The sequence below is a fragment of the Mirounga leonina genome, unplaced genomic scaffold (assembly GCF_011800145.1).
Source record: "Mirounga leonina isolate KUSES-001 unplaced genomic scaffold, KU_Mleo_1.0 Mir_129, whole genome shotgun sequence".
Lineage (NCBI taxonomy): Eukaryota > Metazoa > Chordata > Mammalia > Carnivora > Phocidae > Mirounga > Mirounga leonina.
The window spans coordinates 77,562,606-77,576,610 of record NW_023270323.1 but is presented as its reverse complement, the minus strand read 5'-3'; the positions used below and the strand labels follow the sequence as shown (position 1 = coordinate 77,576,610).

The window sequence follows — 14,005 nt, the reverse complement described above, 5'->3', positions numbered from 1 at the left end:
CATGAGGGGAACTTTGGAATCCAGCAAACCCCAGACTGGAAATGACCCCAAACTCACAGATCGGTGCCCGCATGCCAGCCAGGGGTGAGGCTCGGCCACCGCTCTCAGGGGGCTCTGCCCTCCACACCTCCAAACACACAACTGATCTGGGCTGAGCCTGGGACTTAAGCACCACGAGCCGGCCTCATAACTGACCCCACTCTGACTCTCTGGCAGGCTCTGTCCAGGATCACCAGACACACACCCCCAGAGAACACCCCAGGATGGGTCCCAGAGGTGGGAAGGCATTAGAAGCCCCGGAGAAAGAGGGTAGTGAGGCCCAGGGTGAGAGGCCATATCCCTGAAGGACGGGGCAGCGTGGCAGGGGTGAGGAGGGGCAGCCTGGCCCAGCACCCAGCCCAGCCCTTTACATATGCCTTCCATCCACAAGGTCGAGGGCAGTCTCGTTACCCCTTAAGGATGAGAAAGACAAAACTGCATGAGGTTAGCTGCTGGCTGGGAGGCAACAGAGAAGAGGGGACATCCCCGTGGAGGGCCGTGCATGTACAGAGGGCCTGAGTGTGGTCAGGGGCGGGGTGGGGGGGAGCGTGCGGCAGGTGGGGGCCACACTGTCTGTGTTGGGGGAAAGATGGGGAGGCAGATGGAGCCACCCTCCACTCTGCCCATCCCAAGCCAGGGCAGGCGGGCCAGGTGGGCTCACTCGGCCGATCAGCCTCCCAGAGCCCTCTCTCTCAGTGCTCCCAAGACCCCAGCTCAGGCCATGGCCACGAGCTCATCTATGGGACTAGGGAGAGGCCACTGATGAGCAAGGTGACAATGAGATTCATCCCCACAGAAATTCCGGTGACCCTGAGGGAGACACAGCATGTGATCAAGCCCAGCCCCAGGGTCTTACTGGGCCCCAGACTAAGGCAGAAGAGACAGAGCTGCGGCCTCTCATCCTTCAACCAGCCATCCCGAGCCCTGCTCTTGGGCCGTGGGCACTCGGGGAATAACACGTGCAGGGCTCGGTGAGCCACGGGCACGCAACAAGTGGGGCTCCTGACCCTGTCGAGGGACAGGTGCCTCGCTCGGCGTGGGCAGCGTGCTGGGGCCTCCTGGAGGAGGAGCCTGGGGCTTCCGGGGCCTGGCCATACTGCCATGAGTCAGAAGCTTCTGGATGGCTCTCCTCTCAGCCTCGTCCTGGAGGAGGAGCCTGCGGAGCTGGCTGCTCAGTGGGCTCCTGGGCCAAGGAGCCGGCTGAGCCTGGAGGCCGGCGGTCAGCCTCTGACGGCAGGTTCGGAGAGTGGCGTCCCTTGCTGGCGTGCCTCGAATGAAGCCTGGCCCACAGGGAGGGGGCCCAGGAAATGTGTCCGCAGGAGAGAGAAGAGGGGCTGAGGGCAGAAGACCGGCCCTGCCTCCAGCCCCGTTCTGCCAAGGCCCTGCCCTGACAATAACTCCCAGAACTTTTCAGAGGACAGCGTGCCCTAAGAGGCCATTTGGAAACGCTCCACAAGGCAGGACTCCCCTGTGGCCTGGAGAAGTGAGGGCAATTTGCTTCCTTCCCCAACACGCCGCACGGATGGCTCCCTCGCCCCTCTTCCCCACACCCCCGAGGAGTGAGGCGGCCAGGCCCGACGGACGGGGACAAGGCCGCCTGAAGAGTCCGGGGCTCATCCTTCTTGCTTTCTCTGTGCCGGAGAGGGCGCTGCTGACTGTCCAGGGCCGGCCCGGGGCGGGGACAGGAAGCAGAGAGATCTTAGGGAAGCCGGCCCCAACCCTCCCTCCAGCCAGACCAGCCCCAAGGGCACAGGTTTCGGATTTCCTTGTGCCGGCCTAGGCCTCTGCTCGCCTGGGACAGGATGGAAAGAAAGTCTGACTTGATCTTAAGAGGAGAGCATTCCAGGCAATAACTCACATCAAGAAACTTGTGAAAACCCAGCCATCAACAAGAAATACTCTCTGTACAAGCAGACTGCCCCATGTTTCACGAATACTGCAGGGCTTAGCTTGGCCGTAGTTGAGCCAACCGTTCAGGAAAACATAACCACATCAAACCCCCCGCTCAGATGGGCACCCCTGTCATCTGCTCACTGGGCTCCGGCGTCGCCCTCCGACCCCAGCTTCCGCACACACCAGCGCTCCCCTCCTGTGTCCTGGGGCAGGTGCAGGGCCCAGCAGCCCCCGTGGGGACCAGGACACCAGGCTGAGAGGGGCTGCTGCGTGCTCCCACAGCTCGGTGTGCAGCACGACGGCGGACATGGGGGTGCTGCGAGCACCCCAGCCTCCAAAAACAGCACCTTCTTGAAGGGGACACACGACGCAGGAAAGTGACATGGAAAGAGGCCACTCCTCCGGGGGGCCGGCCTGCGGGACCGCTCAGTGCGGGGCCACTGGGAGACGGACGGCCGGACCGCAGAGACCAGAGAACAGTACGGCTCCCCGCTGCTCCCACCGCTCCACGAGCCACGTCCTGGGACAGCTCCGCTGGAGGCAACGCCCCAGCCTACCCAGTCGTTTGTCTTGGTCCAAAAGCTGGGCACAGCCATTTCCTGGGCGTTTTGTCTCTTGTGCATGAAATGAGGCTGGAACCAGAGGCACTATTTAAAGCCCCTAATTCTGGAGCAGGTGTCTGGCTCCTGACCAAAGGGCAAAGGGCAAAGGCAGGAGGCGTGGCGGCACTGAGGCCTGGCCACAGCCACTGCCATGAGTCAGAAGCTTCTGGACGGCTCTCCTCTGGGCCTCGTCTCAGGCAGGAAACAGATCTCTCCAACTCCCCGGGAAGCCAACATGACCCTCTCTGCTCGGGGTGGGCAGTAGTTAGTGCTTCAGAGAGCAGGCAGGTGGACAGGGAGCCGTGTCCGGCAGGGCCGTGCGACCGACAACGGGGCCCTGCTCTGATCTTTCCCACACCTGCAGTGGGCAGGCCAGTGGGCTGGGCCTCTGGGCTCTGGCACCCTTCAGGACCAATGGTCCCTCGTGTCCTACTCAAATGCTTACTGAGCATCTACTAGGCGCCAGGCACTGGGGGACAGCAGAGAACAAACCGACAAAAGCCCCTACTCTCCCCGAGCCCAGAGGCTCCAGGGCCTGGGAGGCCAAGGAGGGGCTGGAGCCTGGTGGACAAGGTACCCGGGGAGCAGGGCTGGGCCGTGGGGGTGGCAGCGAAGAGAAACCATTCCCATGGGGTCTGTCTGTCCCCATCTCTTTCCTCGGGCCACAGCCTACCTCACATCACTGCTCCTTTGCTTTCTGCTTTCTGCTGGCTCCTTTTGCTGTGTTGGTAAAGAAATTCATTTCAGTATTTCGCTAACTACATTGCCATAGAACTGGTTTCCTTTGGATCCCGTAGATTTTATTTTACGCTCATTATAAAAACGACATCCTGACAAAGTTCCATGGGCTTCTCCAGACTTGGGGTGGGGGAGCCCACGGCATGGAGAGAGCTAAGACCCCCCCGTGCCAGGTCGCTGGAGCCAGGAAGCCCCTCAGTGTCGTCGGGGGGCAGGTTGCAGTGCCTGACACCGAGCAAGGCACACAGCAGGCCCCTTAAATCACGGAGGACGAGCTGCTGCAGGAATCAAGCCCCCAGAAGCCCCATCCAATGGTCCAAGGATAAATCAGAAAATGAACTTGGATGGGGTTAAGCAGTATTGATGGGAATAAATTGAGAAAAACATGAGATTTTTTATTGAGTGCTTTATTTTTACAGAAGGAAAATTGAATTATTTCACTGGTCAATGAGGTAGTCAATAGGAAAAAGCTCCTAAACGCAGGGAGGAAGTGAAACGAGCTTGAACTTGAAATGCACACCACCAACCTTCGGAAAGGCGGCAGCTCTGGGATCGTATCTCCCCGGACAGCTTCCTCCTCCCCCTCCCTGGCCGGGCAGCGGACCAAACAGCCTCCTTCTGACTTTGCAACGCAGACAGAGCTGGTTTTCCCGGGCTCTGAGCAACAGCCCCCCCACCTTGGGTCATGCTGGCAGAATCCAGGATTATTGGAAGAAAGCAGAAATAAAAGCCACTCCCACGCATAGTCTCTAGACGTGGGATCGCCTCTAACACTGTCGACATTTCTCCTCCAAAAACCCGGGGCGGTGGGCTTCTTTGGGGATCGCAATCTTGCAACTAATGGGCAGGCTGGCAAAACTCAAGGCAGACACAAGAACAATTTCTGCTGTAGTTAAGACCTCAGGCTCGACCAAAAAACCAACATGGGATTCCCACATGACTCAGCAGTCCTGTTTCTGGGTACACACCCAGAAGAAGTGGACGCAGGGACTTCAACAGGTATCTGCACACCTGTGCTCACAGCAGCATGATTCACAACAGCCGGAAGGCAGGAACAGCCCCAGTGCCCGTGGATGGATGGATGGATGGATGGATGGATGGATGGATGGATGGATGGAGCTGTGGTCCATCCAGACAACAGACTATTATTCAGCCTTAAAAATTCACATTCCGACACCTGCTACCACAGGGATGAACCTTGAGGATATTATGCTCACAAAATAAGCCAGTCACAAAAAGACACGTATGTATGTTTCCACTTACGTGAGGTCCCCTAGAGGAGTCAAATTCACAGAGAGAGAAAGCAGAACGGCAGGCGGGTGCCAGGGGCCGGGGGCAGGGGACCCGGGTAGTTAGTGTTTCCTGGGGACAGGGTTTCCGCTTGAGAAAATGAGTGAGTTCTGGAGACAGAGGGTGCTGGTGACTGCCCAGCAGTGCGAATGCACTTAACGTCCCTGAACCGGACATCTAACGGTAGTAACGACGGTAAATTTTAGGTTACTTGTATTTGCCACAATTACAAAATAATAATAAAGAAAAAAGAAAATATATTTCTTGCACTAAAATAAAAAAACAGGGCGCCTGGGTGGCTGGGTGGTTGCGCGACTGCCTTCGGCTCAGGTCATGATCCTGGAGTCCCTGGATCGAGTCCCGCATCGGGCTCCCTGCTCAGCAGGGAGTCTGCTTCTCCCTCTGACCCTCCTCCCTCTCATGCTCTCTGTCTCTCATTCTCTCTCAAATAAATAAATAAAATCTTTAAAAAAAAATAAAATAAAATAAAATAAAAAAACACTTGGGCTTAGGAGGAAAAGAATTCAAATCTCGACTCAGACCCTTACTAGCTGTGTGGCTTTGGGCAAGCCCCGTGCTGCCGTGAACCTGACTTTTCTTGTCCGTAAAGTGGATAGGATAACAGTGTGTCAACTCTGCGCAACTAATGGAGGGACGGCAGGTGAGGTGCCTGGCGCAGCGATGGACCCATCAGTGGGGACCGGGATGATTCACTTCATTATTACTCATCAGGAGCACTATGTAAATGACAAGGCATTGTTTTTATTAGATAAAGTTACATCAGACGCAGAAGCTTCCAGCTGATCCCAGCCAAGGGATGCCGGCTGGGGCCTGCCGGATGCTGTCTCTACTTCTGACTCTTCGGAAGTAGGCGCGCCATAGAGACCTCATAAAGAACCCTTTCTGAATTAAAATTGATCCGAATAGAAGCAGCCACACTCGGCCTAGCTCTTTTCTTACTTTGATTTGAACTGAATTTATCTCCGATTATCGGGAAATGGTGCCGTGCAAGGGATGTGCCCTGGTGAAGTCAAGGCGAGCTCCGCACGGCAAGGAAATTATCTGCTTTTGCAAGAAAATTACTGAGGAAGAAGAGTGGTGTTATTTTAAGATCTTCGAGGTGGTGTGAGAAGAAACTAATTAAAAGATTGTAATGTTCTGTGCAAACATGGCAACTGACTGCTACAGAAATGCAAAAGGAGGAGGATTTTTCTACCTCCAAAGAACATCCGAGGTTTAATTTTTCCTTCAGTCCTCCTGTGAGAGCTCATGTGCAAGGATCCCTATTAATTTTTTAAGCCGACAAACGGAACTGAATCGGGATAAAGATGATGAGCACGAGACACGTTGTGTGAAGGGTCCCCGAGCCACAGGGCTTAAGTTAAAAAGATGTTACCGCTGCTCTCAGTGGGCATGTGCCAACCGCCGGCTCCCCATGAGGCTAAAAACAAGCCTCCGTCTCCCGCAGAAGCCGGAGCAGGTCAAGGCCCGCATGCACCTGTGGCAAACCCGCTGGGGACCGGTGAGCGCAGGGCATCCCCAGTCCCCGCCGTCCACTTCCCGCTGACCTGCTGACCTGGGACCGGGAGGGCCGTGGATTTAGGAAGCTCAGCGTACAAGCCGGCCCGTCATACTTAAGGGGACGCCAGCCCTGGGCACGTTCATGTTTATATGGCATTTCTTCTGTGCACAGAATCCAAGCTCCCGCCCAGCACGAGGCTTTCACAGGATTCCCACAGCAAGAACAGGCCGTGAACAGATCAGCATGCTTGCCTTCAACCCTCTAAATGCTCTGGCTGGAGGCCTGGTGGTTCTGGCCTCCAGAGCCAGGTTTCCCTGCTCCTGGGGCTTCTGAACCTGGGGACGGTGGCCAGGGGATGGCGGTCGCAGCCCCGCATCTCGGCTCGTCGGCATCCCTGCTCCACAAAGCACCCACACAAACGCTGGGCTTTAAGAGGGGTGAGGGTGAAATAGGCCATTTGAAAGAATCTATAACTCCGGGGCACCTGGGTGGCTCAGTCGTTAAGCGGCTGCCTTCGGCTCAGGTCATGATTCCAGGTCCTGGGATCGAGCCCCACATCGGGCTCCCTGCTCGGCGGGAAGCTGCTTCTCTCTCTCCCACTCCCACTGCTTGTATTCCCGCTCTCACTGTGTCTCTCTCTGTCAAATAAATAAATAAAATATTAAAAAAAAAAAAAGAATCTATAAATAACTCCATCTTTGGAGGAGGCTGAATCGAGAAACAAGAAGATGCCCCCAGATAAAAGGCAACGCATAAGCTCCGCCCCAGTGTCTCTCGGGACCGAAAAAAGCACAGGAGTGCTCAGCAACATCCCAGGGTACTTTCCGACGCCTCCAATCCCATACTCCCCGCTTCGGGGCCTGAGCCTGCCTCTGACACATAATAATAAGATAAAAATTAAAAACAACGGCAACCCTCCAGAAGGCCATGCGCTGCACCACATTCTGCTCTGAAGGGGCATGCAGAAGGATGGAGTTAATTTATGACCTCTTTAAAATACTCTCAGGAACTCTCATGCAACTACAAATTAAATAGCCACTTTATTAAAGTAAAAGGAGATTCATGCAACGTGTTCAGGAACTTTATTAATAGGGCCGTTTTTCTGCCTTCAAGCCAGGCTTCTTGACTGACGGATGTCCTTTCTCTGTCCTAGTGTTCCAGGCTTTTCAGGCACCCATGCCTCTCCTTGGGCCTTCATACTCTCCACCCCAATCTGCTCCTCAGCCAGGTGACAAGGACTCCACTGGTCCTCCAGAGCCGCTTCATGACCACCTCCTCCAGGAAGTCCTCCCTGACTTCCCCAGGGCAGGTTCTCACAGCACCGGGATGCCCTACGATGAATGCTTGTCCAGACCAAACATCTCACCAGGACAGGGGCCATGTTTGATCTTGCTCGTCACTGTATTCCCAGAACCTAACCCTCCAGAGAAAGCAGCTGATGTAAGAGCTAACGTGAAGCTTCTTTTCGCCTGGGGCTCTCAAACTTGTGGGGTCTCTCCCCATGAGAGCATTGCAGGGAGAACTGCAGAAGACCCTGGGTCACCCTGGGTCACTCTGGGCAAAGGGTGGGCGTCTCCCTAAGTATGGCACTTCCCTAGACTCTGCATACCACGTGCACACCTCCATTTACTGTCACCTGTCCTAACACAGGCTTCCCTCACTCTAGCACTGTGCTGGGTCCAGCCACCAGGCCCACGGTCCCTGAGGGGCCTGCACGGCTCTCATCTGGAAAGCAAATGTGACAGGTACTCAGCCCTGGTCACCGCATCCCTTGACCTCCATCTGCCTCTGCCTCTCCCTAGGTGGCCGCTGGTCACCCTTGGTAAAGGGTGGGCACTTCATCTGCCCACCATCTACATGCCGCTCAGCCGCAGCTCAGCCTCCCGTGGACCAGACTTCTCTATCCAGTCCAGCCCCCACCCCCAAACTGCCGGGAGGCCTGCACTGTGGTGGCCTGAGAATCCCAAAGTATCACCGGAATGTTTGACAGGCTTGAACGTAAGACCCTGCACCCTGGAGCTACCAAGCTCGCCTTCAAGAAACGGCAGCATCAGATACAGGCTGCAAGTCAGCTTTGTCACCGGATCTGGACCTGTTCATTCAAGAACCCGCAGTGCTTTATGAGAAGGCCTTTATGGTCCCTGTACGCTGCAGGCCAGCCAGAAGCCGTGAAGCCAGCACGGCCCTGGGAAAGAGAGGGGCCTGCAGAACGGGGGCCGCCACGGCCCGTCCGTCCTCACCTGGAAAGCCTTCCCACGTGCCATCCCTCCCACCGCCCCTCCAGAGTCCGGCCCAGGCCTGTCTCACAGCAGCCTCCCTCTGAGCCTCTGTCCCGAAGCCTCCCCTCCGAGGCCCCTCACCAGCCGCGTAGGCATGCCACCCCCCGGGTGCTTGCAGAGGCTCAGAAGGGACCCCAACTTCCCGCGCGCTCACTGTGGGCCAGGCCCTTGTCGGAGCACGACATGGATCACCTCCCAAATGTGCAAGGCAAGCCTGCGAGCCTTCACAGCCCAGCTCCAAGAGAGCAAGGCCCAGTTTAGTCAGTTTGCCCACGATCTCTAAGCCAGGAAGGATGAGGCTGGGGGTATCCCAGGCCAGCTGGCTCCGAGGCTCACGTGTCCATCGCCACCACCGTTTCTGTGATGAATCCCACCAGCTCACTGTGATACACAGGAAAGCACATGGTCGCCTGAGAGGTGAGAAGACCGGCGCGGAGGGGACCGTGTGGCAGGAACTGGGATCACCCACGGCTTTGACCTCCCCTGGGCACCATCCCCAGTAACCTTCTTGTTTACAAGCTCAGGGGTCCAGAGCCCAGCAGCAATGGCAGGGAGCCGAAGCCGTATTTCTGCTCGACTCCACCTGAGGTCGAAGTCTGCAGAAAGAATAGAGCACATATAAGGGAATCCAGCTCTTCAGGGGTATCAAAAGGGGATTTTCAAGTCATTTCTTGCACAACTTAGCTGTTCCAATTAGCACACAATCATTTCAGCCTCTCTAAATAAAAGCTTTTAACCTTCAAACAAAACGAAACAAAACCACTGCCTCATGCTGCCATCTTGGGCTCTCCAGCCTCATGTTAGGTTCCATGAGGAGCTGACTTCGACCTATTTCTCCCAAACTTCTTCCCTCTGATCCGCCTCCATGCACAGTGCATTCACGGTCTCTTCATACAACACGTACACACCTTTAAATTCCCACCTCCCAGAGCTTGCCCAAGCTGTTCCTCCCCGCTCGGTGTTCTTCTCCATCTCCCGTGCATTTCTCCTATTCATTCCTTAGGCCCACTCTGGTACCACCTCCTCCATGCAACCTCCTCTGATTTCCCCACCAGGGAAGACGGAACTCACCCCTTGGCCCTGAGCTCCGGTGTCCCTCCCTTCTCTCCCACTGGACCACCCTGAGATCCACCGCCATTACGCTCGGGGCATGAAAAGGTAACAGAGACCCCTTCCCTGACCCTATGAGCTGAACTGTACCCCCTTCCAAAAAATCTTAACCCCCAGTCCCTCTGCCTGTGACTGTATTTTGGAGATAGGGTCTTTAAAGAGGTTCAAATTAAGTTAACATGAGGCCAGTCAGGTGGGCCTGATCCAATCTGACGGGGGTCCTCAGAAGAAGAGGAGATCGGGACACAGACATGCACAGAGGGACGACCGCGTGAGGACACAGGGAGAAGGCGGCCGTCTACACGCCAAGAGGAGAGGCCTCAGAGGGAACCAACCTGCCCGCGCCTGGACCTCAGACTCTCAGCCTCCAGACGTGGGAGGAAATACACTTCTGTCGCAGAAGCCGCCTGGCCTGGGCTGCTTTGGTACGAAAACCCAAGCACACTGATGCACCTGCCCTCCAGGAACCTGACGTCTGGCAAATTGTCATGACCCAACCCGTACCCTCGATGTGGAGCCCTGGCTCCCTGGGTCTAAAATATACACAGATATCAGGTTCCTCAAGACCCCAGAGCAGAGACCATGGATAACCAGCTCAACATTACCTTTGTATACAACTCCCCTGGACATCCCCAGTCCTGTAGGCACAACAGCACAGAGCAAATGTGGAAAATGCAGGGGACGGGGATGGAAGGGGACAGGGAGAGGGGCTCATCTACTGAGAGCGGTGACAGTGCTGAACCAACGAGGTCTGGTCGAAGCAAGCTCACGTTCAAGTGACGGGAATGCACCAAAGTGGAAGTTCAATGCCATGAGGGAAGGCACACAGGTTGAGCTCTACTTAGAATAAGCAAAATAAGCACATGATTTCCACCTTCAAATCACACCCGTGCCTTCGAGGGCGGCTCAAGAGAAGCGGAACCTGGAGCCTCTGGGGGAAAGCCCAACCTGGATCCCTCCAAGGCGATGCCCAATGGTTTCGATGAAACATGAATCTCACCCATAACCATCTGTTTCTACGGCTCAACAGACAGAAAGGCAGTATTTGGGGCGCCTGGGTGGCTCAGTGGTTAAGCGTCTGCCTTCGGCTCAGGTCATGGTCCCGGGGTCCTGGGATCAAGCCCCGCATCGGGCTCCCTGCTCCGCGGGAAGCCTGCTTCTCCCTCTCCCACTCCCCCTGCCTGTGTTCCCTCTCTCGCTGTGTCTCTGTCAAATAAATAAAATAAAATTTAAAAAAAAAAAAAAAGAAAGAAAGGCAGTATTTGAACTCCCAGGCAAGTCCGCGTCCCTATCTCCACGGGAGCAGGAAGAAATCAGGCCGTGGGAAGGAAAACGTGCACATGTTCCCAGTGCTCGGGGACAAGGGCTTGTCTCTTGCAATCCTGTGACTCCTTCTTGCAGATGCTCAAAAATACGATTTCAGAAAGTCTGCCCCTCTCAGTGAACGCTTTTTTTAATTTTGAAAGCAAACTCTTCCTCTACTGCCGGGGACTACATCTGCAAAGCAGTTTCCGGGGTCGCCCTACCTGGACAAACGGAGCGAAATAAAATTTGTGAAAGACCCCGCTCTGCAAATTGGCCTCGAGCTAGTTTCTTCCCTGTTGTAGCCTTAAAAGATGACAGCTTCAAGCGCGGGCGAAACCACGTGCAGGATGCTGGCTGGTATCTTTGGCCCCGTGGCCGCCCGCTGAGAACAGAGGGAGCAAAGCCCATCTCTGAGAGCTCTCGTGCCCAGAAAACAATGCCACGCCTGCACCAGACACGCACCTGTGTGCGGAGCAAGTGACCATTAGAAACACATTTTCATTTACGCTCGGTTCCACTTGCCCTCCCCCCGAGTTAAGCACCACCTGCTCCCCAGGCCGGAAGATGACCTGCTTTGCTCCAGAGAGAACTCAGTCTGCCTCAACATCCCATTCCAGAGGCTGGGTCAACATTTCAATGCTGCTTGCCTTCTCTTTACCTCACCGACAACAACACTCACTGATGGTAATAAGGTACTTCTGGCTTCCGCCTCCTAAGTGTGTGCTAAGTGCCAGGCTGGGCCCTGCTTTGCACACGCTGTCCCCGCCCTCCCCTTGGCAGGGGGCCGGAGGAGAGATGCAGCCTCTGAAGCTCCCCTGCTGTTCTGGACCTCTTGCCACCACCACCCCCCCCACCAAAGAGAAGCCAGATCCCCTCCCCTCCCAAGCCCCCTCTCCAGGAATTCACCTGCCAACAGCCAGGATTCAATCCTCCTAGTTACAAAGCGGTCACTCATCGGGAGCCAGCGTCCCCAGGGAGCAAAGCCAGGGAGGCTCCTCTGTTGCTCCCCACCCCCACCCCGGAGCTCCAGCCCCGCTGGCCTGAGCCCCCTCCTCACTCCCCCCAAGGAAGGTGCACAGTCCTCTGGCTCTGCGCTCATGCTGGGGTGGGTGCTGGGAGCCAGTGAGTCCTGAAGGTGCTGGTCCCACCCCTGACCGCCCCTCTCTCCCTTCTGCCACCCCCACCTCCCCCACCCCATGAAGGGAAAATGACGAGGGGCTGGATCAGCAGCTGATTCAACCACCTCGGCCGGTGGGGTGGGGGGCTTAGTTGGGACAGTCTGGCTCCACGGGATGACCTTAAATGCTCACGTGTTCCTCCAGCTGTTGGTTTCCGGGTTACCTTTCAGTCCCTAAGTCAGCTTACAGCACAGCGGACAGGGTATGTTCACAGTATGGGGGTGATGAAGGGCCGGGCCCAGCCGTTCATCTGGGGTCCGACCCCTCTCTCACCACGCAGATGGGGACGGGCTCCTAGGGCTCTTCTAGGCACAGGTGCCTGCTACCTTCGGTCAGGCACCTTCCCCCACCCCCACTCCACCTGCCTCCCTGAGCGCCCCCTGCTGGCCTCCAGGGAGTCAACTCAACAGCCGCTCACCCTCCCCCAAGGCTTCTAGTCTGCCTGGAGGCTGCAGAAATGACCAAAGACCAGAGACTTGGTGTCAGGCCGGTGCAGCCCCCATCTGGCTAAGGGGGGGACTGGCGGGCTCTGGGCTCTGGACCAATCAAGTGCGGCCAGTGCTGCCCCCTGATGCGCTGCCCCTGGATTCCGCAGGAGGAGCGATAGGGTGGTCCAACATGTTCGCCCCCCACCCCTCCCTTCTCCAGCAGAATCCGCCCCACCCCCATCCCCATTAGCCCAGCAGGGCTAGCCAGAGAGGGGGAAAAAAGTGCCCCCAGCCCGTGTTACAGCCCTTTCCTGGCTAGGGAAGCGCAAAGATCCCCACTCCTCCACTCCCAAAGCATGCAGGGGTCCTGGCCCCCTGCTGCCTCCTCAGAACTTTGTCCAGGAGAAGAGCTGGGGGTCAGCCACTGGGGGAGACCCTAGTGAACAATGATGGAAGGAAGTAAGCGGAGAGTCCCATCTCTACTCCCCACACAACAGTCCCCACCCCCCTCAACAGCTGCCACCTCTCTGCACTTTTCCACAACTGGACATGACCCACTAGGGCTGCTGGAAGGGGACCCATGCGCGACCACTGGTCATCTGCCCAGGGGAAAAACGAGGCTGAGGCAGCTCCCCAGGGAAGAATCTGAGGGCATCCCCATACACACACACACCCCCATCCGGACGCACCACGAAAAAAAAAGGATGGGCCGGTATCCGGAGGGATAGGAACCACAGCGCAGCGCTGGAAGAAGGAGGCGCCCAGGACCCTAACAGATGTGGCGGGGGTGGGGGAGCCCAACTTCCAGAGCGGCTGGGAAGGTAAAGGGAGGGCTGGGAGTTTGCGGCCGCGGACGGAGAGCGCGGCGCCCAACTCCGTGGGTACGCAGATCCCTGCGCTTCCGGGTGCGGACCCGGGTGGCACTGGGGGAATCCGGAGGGGGGTGGGTCCCAGAATCCCGCGCCGAGCTGACCGGGGAATTCCTGGAGCCCGTGGAGCGAGCTCCAGGGTAGACCACTAGCGAGGTCCCGGGTAGACCCGGGTGGAGAGGGTCCCGCAGGAAAATCCCAGAACACAACGCTGAGCAGACCGGGTGGAGTCTGAGAGCGGTCGGGGCGCGACACCGAGTTGGGGTGGTCCTAAAGGACCTGGAGGCACCCCAGGTGACCAGGGTCCCGAAGCCTCGGGAGACACCCCCACCCCGTAAGCTGGGATCTGGAGGCCAGACGGGGCGGCTCCGAGGTGGCTCGGGGTCCCAGAACCCTGTGAGGCAGGGTGCTCACAGGTCTAGGGACCTCTCCCCAAGAAACCGGTGGCCAGAGTCCGGTAGGGGCGCCGCCGAGGTGACTCGCGTCCCCAAGTCGCCGAGACGCCCGGGGGTGACCGCGGGGCGGTCCGGAAGTGGGGGCTCGAAGTGTCCGGGGCAGGGGCCGCGGGGGGCGCGCGGAGGTCACTTACGCTGCTGTTCTCGCCCGTCCAGTGCACCATCGCCTGGTTGTGCGTCGCGTCCCCCTTGAGCACGAACGACGTGCTGATAAGCGAGACCTGCGCCCGCGAGGCCGCTCCGGCCCCGGGCGCCGCCCGCGCCCGGCGCCCCCGGCCCGCGGCGGGGGCGCCGTCC

The 14,005-nt window shown here is 57.4% G+C and overlaps 1 protein-coding gene across 1 annotated transcript in view; it reads right to left on the bottom strand.

Annotated features, from left to right (window-relative positions):
• The window catches only part of SORCS2 (sortilin related VPS10 domain containing receptor 2), a 448,292-nt gene extending 434,314 nt beyond the window's left edge, over window positions 1-13,978 (bottom strand). The window contains exon 1 of the mRNA XM_035005356.1: window positions 13,843-13,978. Within this exon, the coding sequence (XP_034861247.1) occupies window positions 13,843-13,872 (30 nt within the window). The 5' untranslated portion in view covers window positions 13,873-13,978. The remainder of the gene's footprint in view (window positions 1-13,842) is intronic.
• Between the last annotated feature and the right edge of the window lie 27 nt (window positions 13,979-14,005).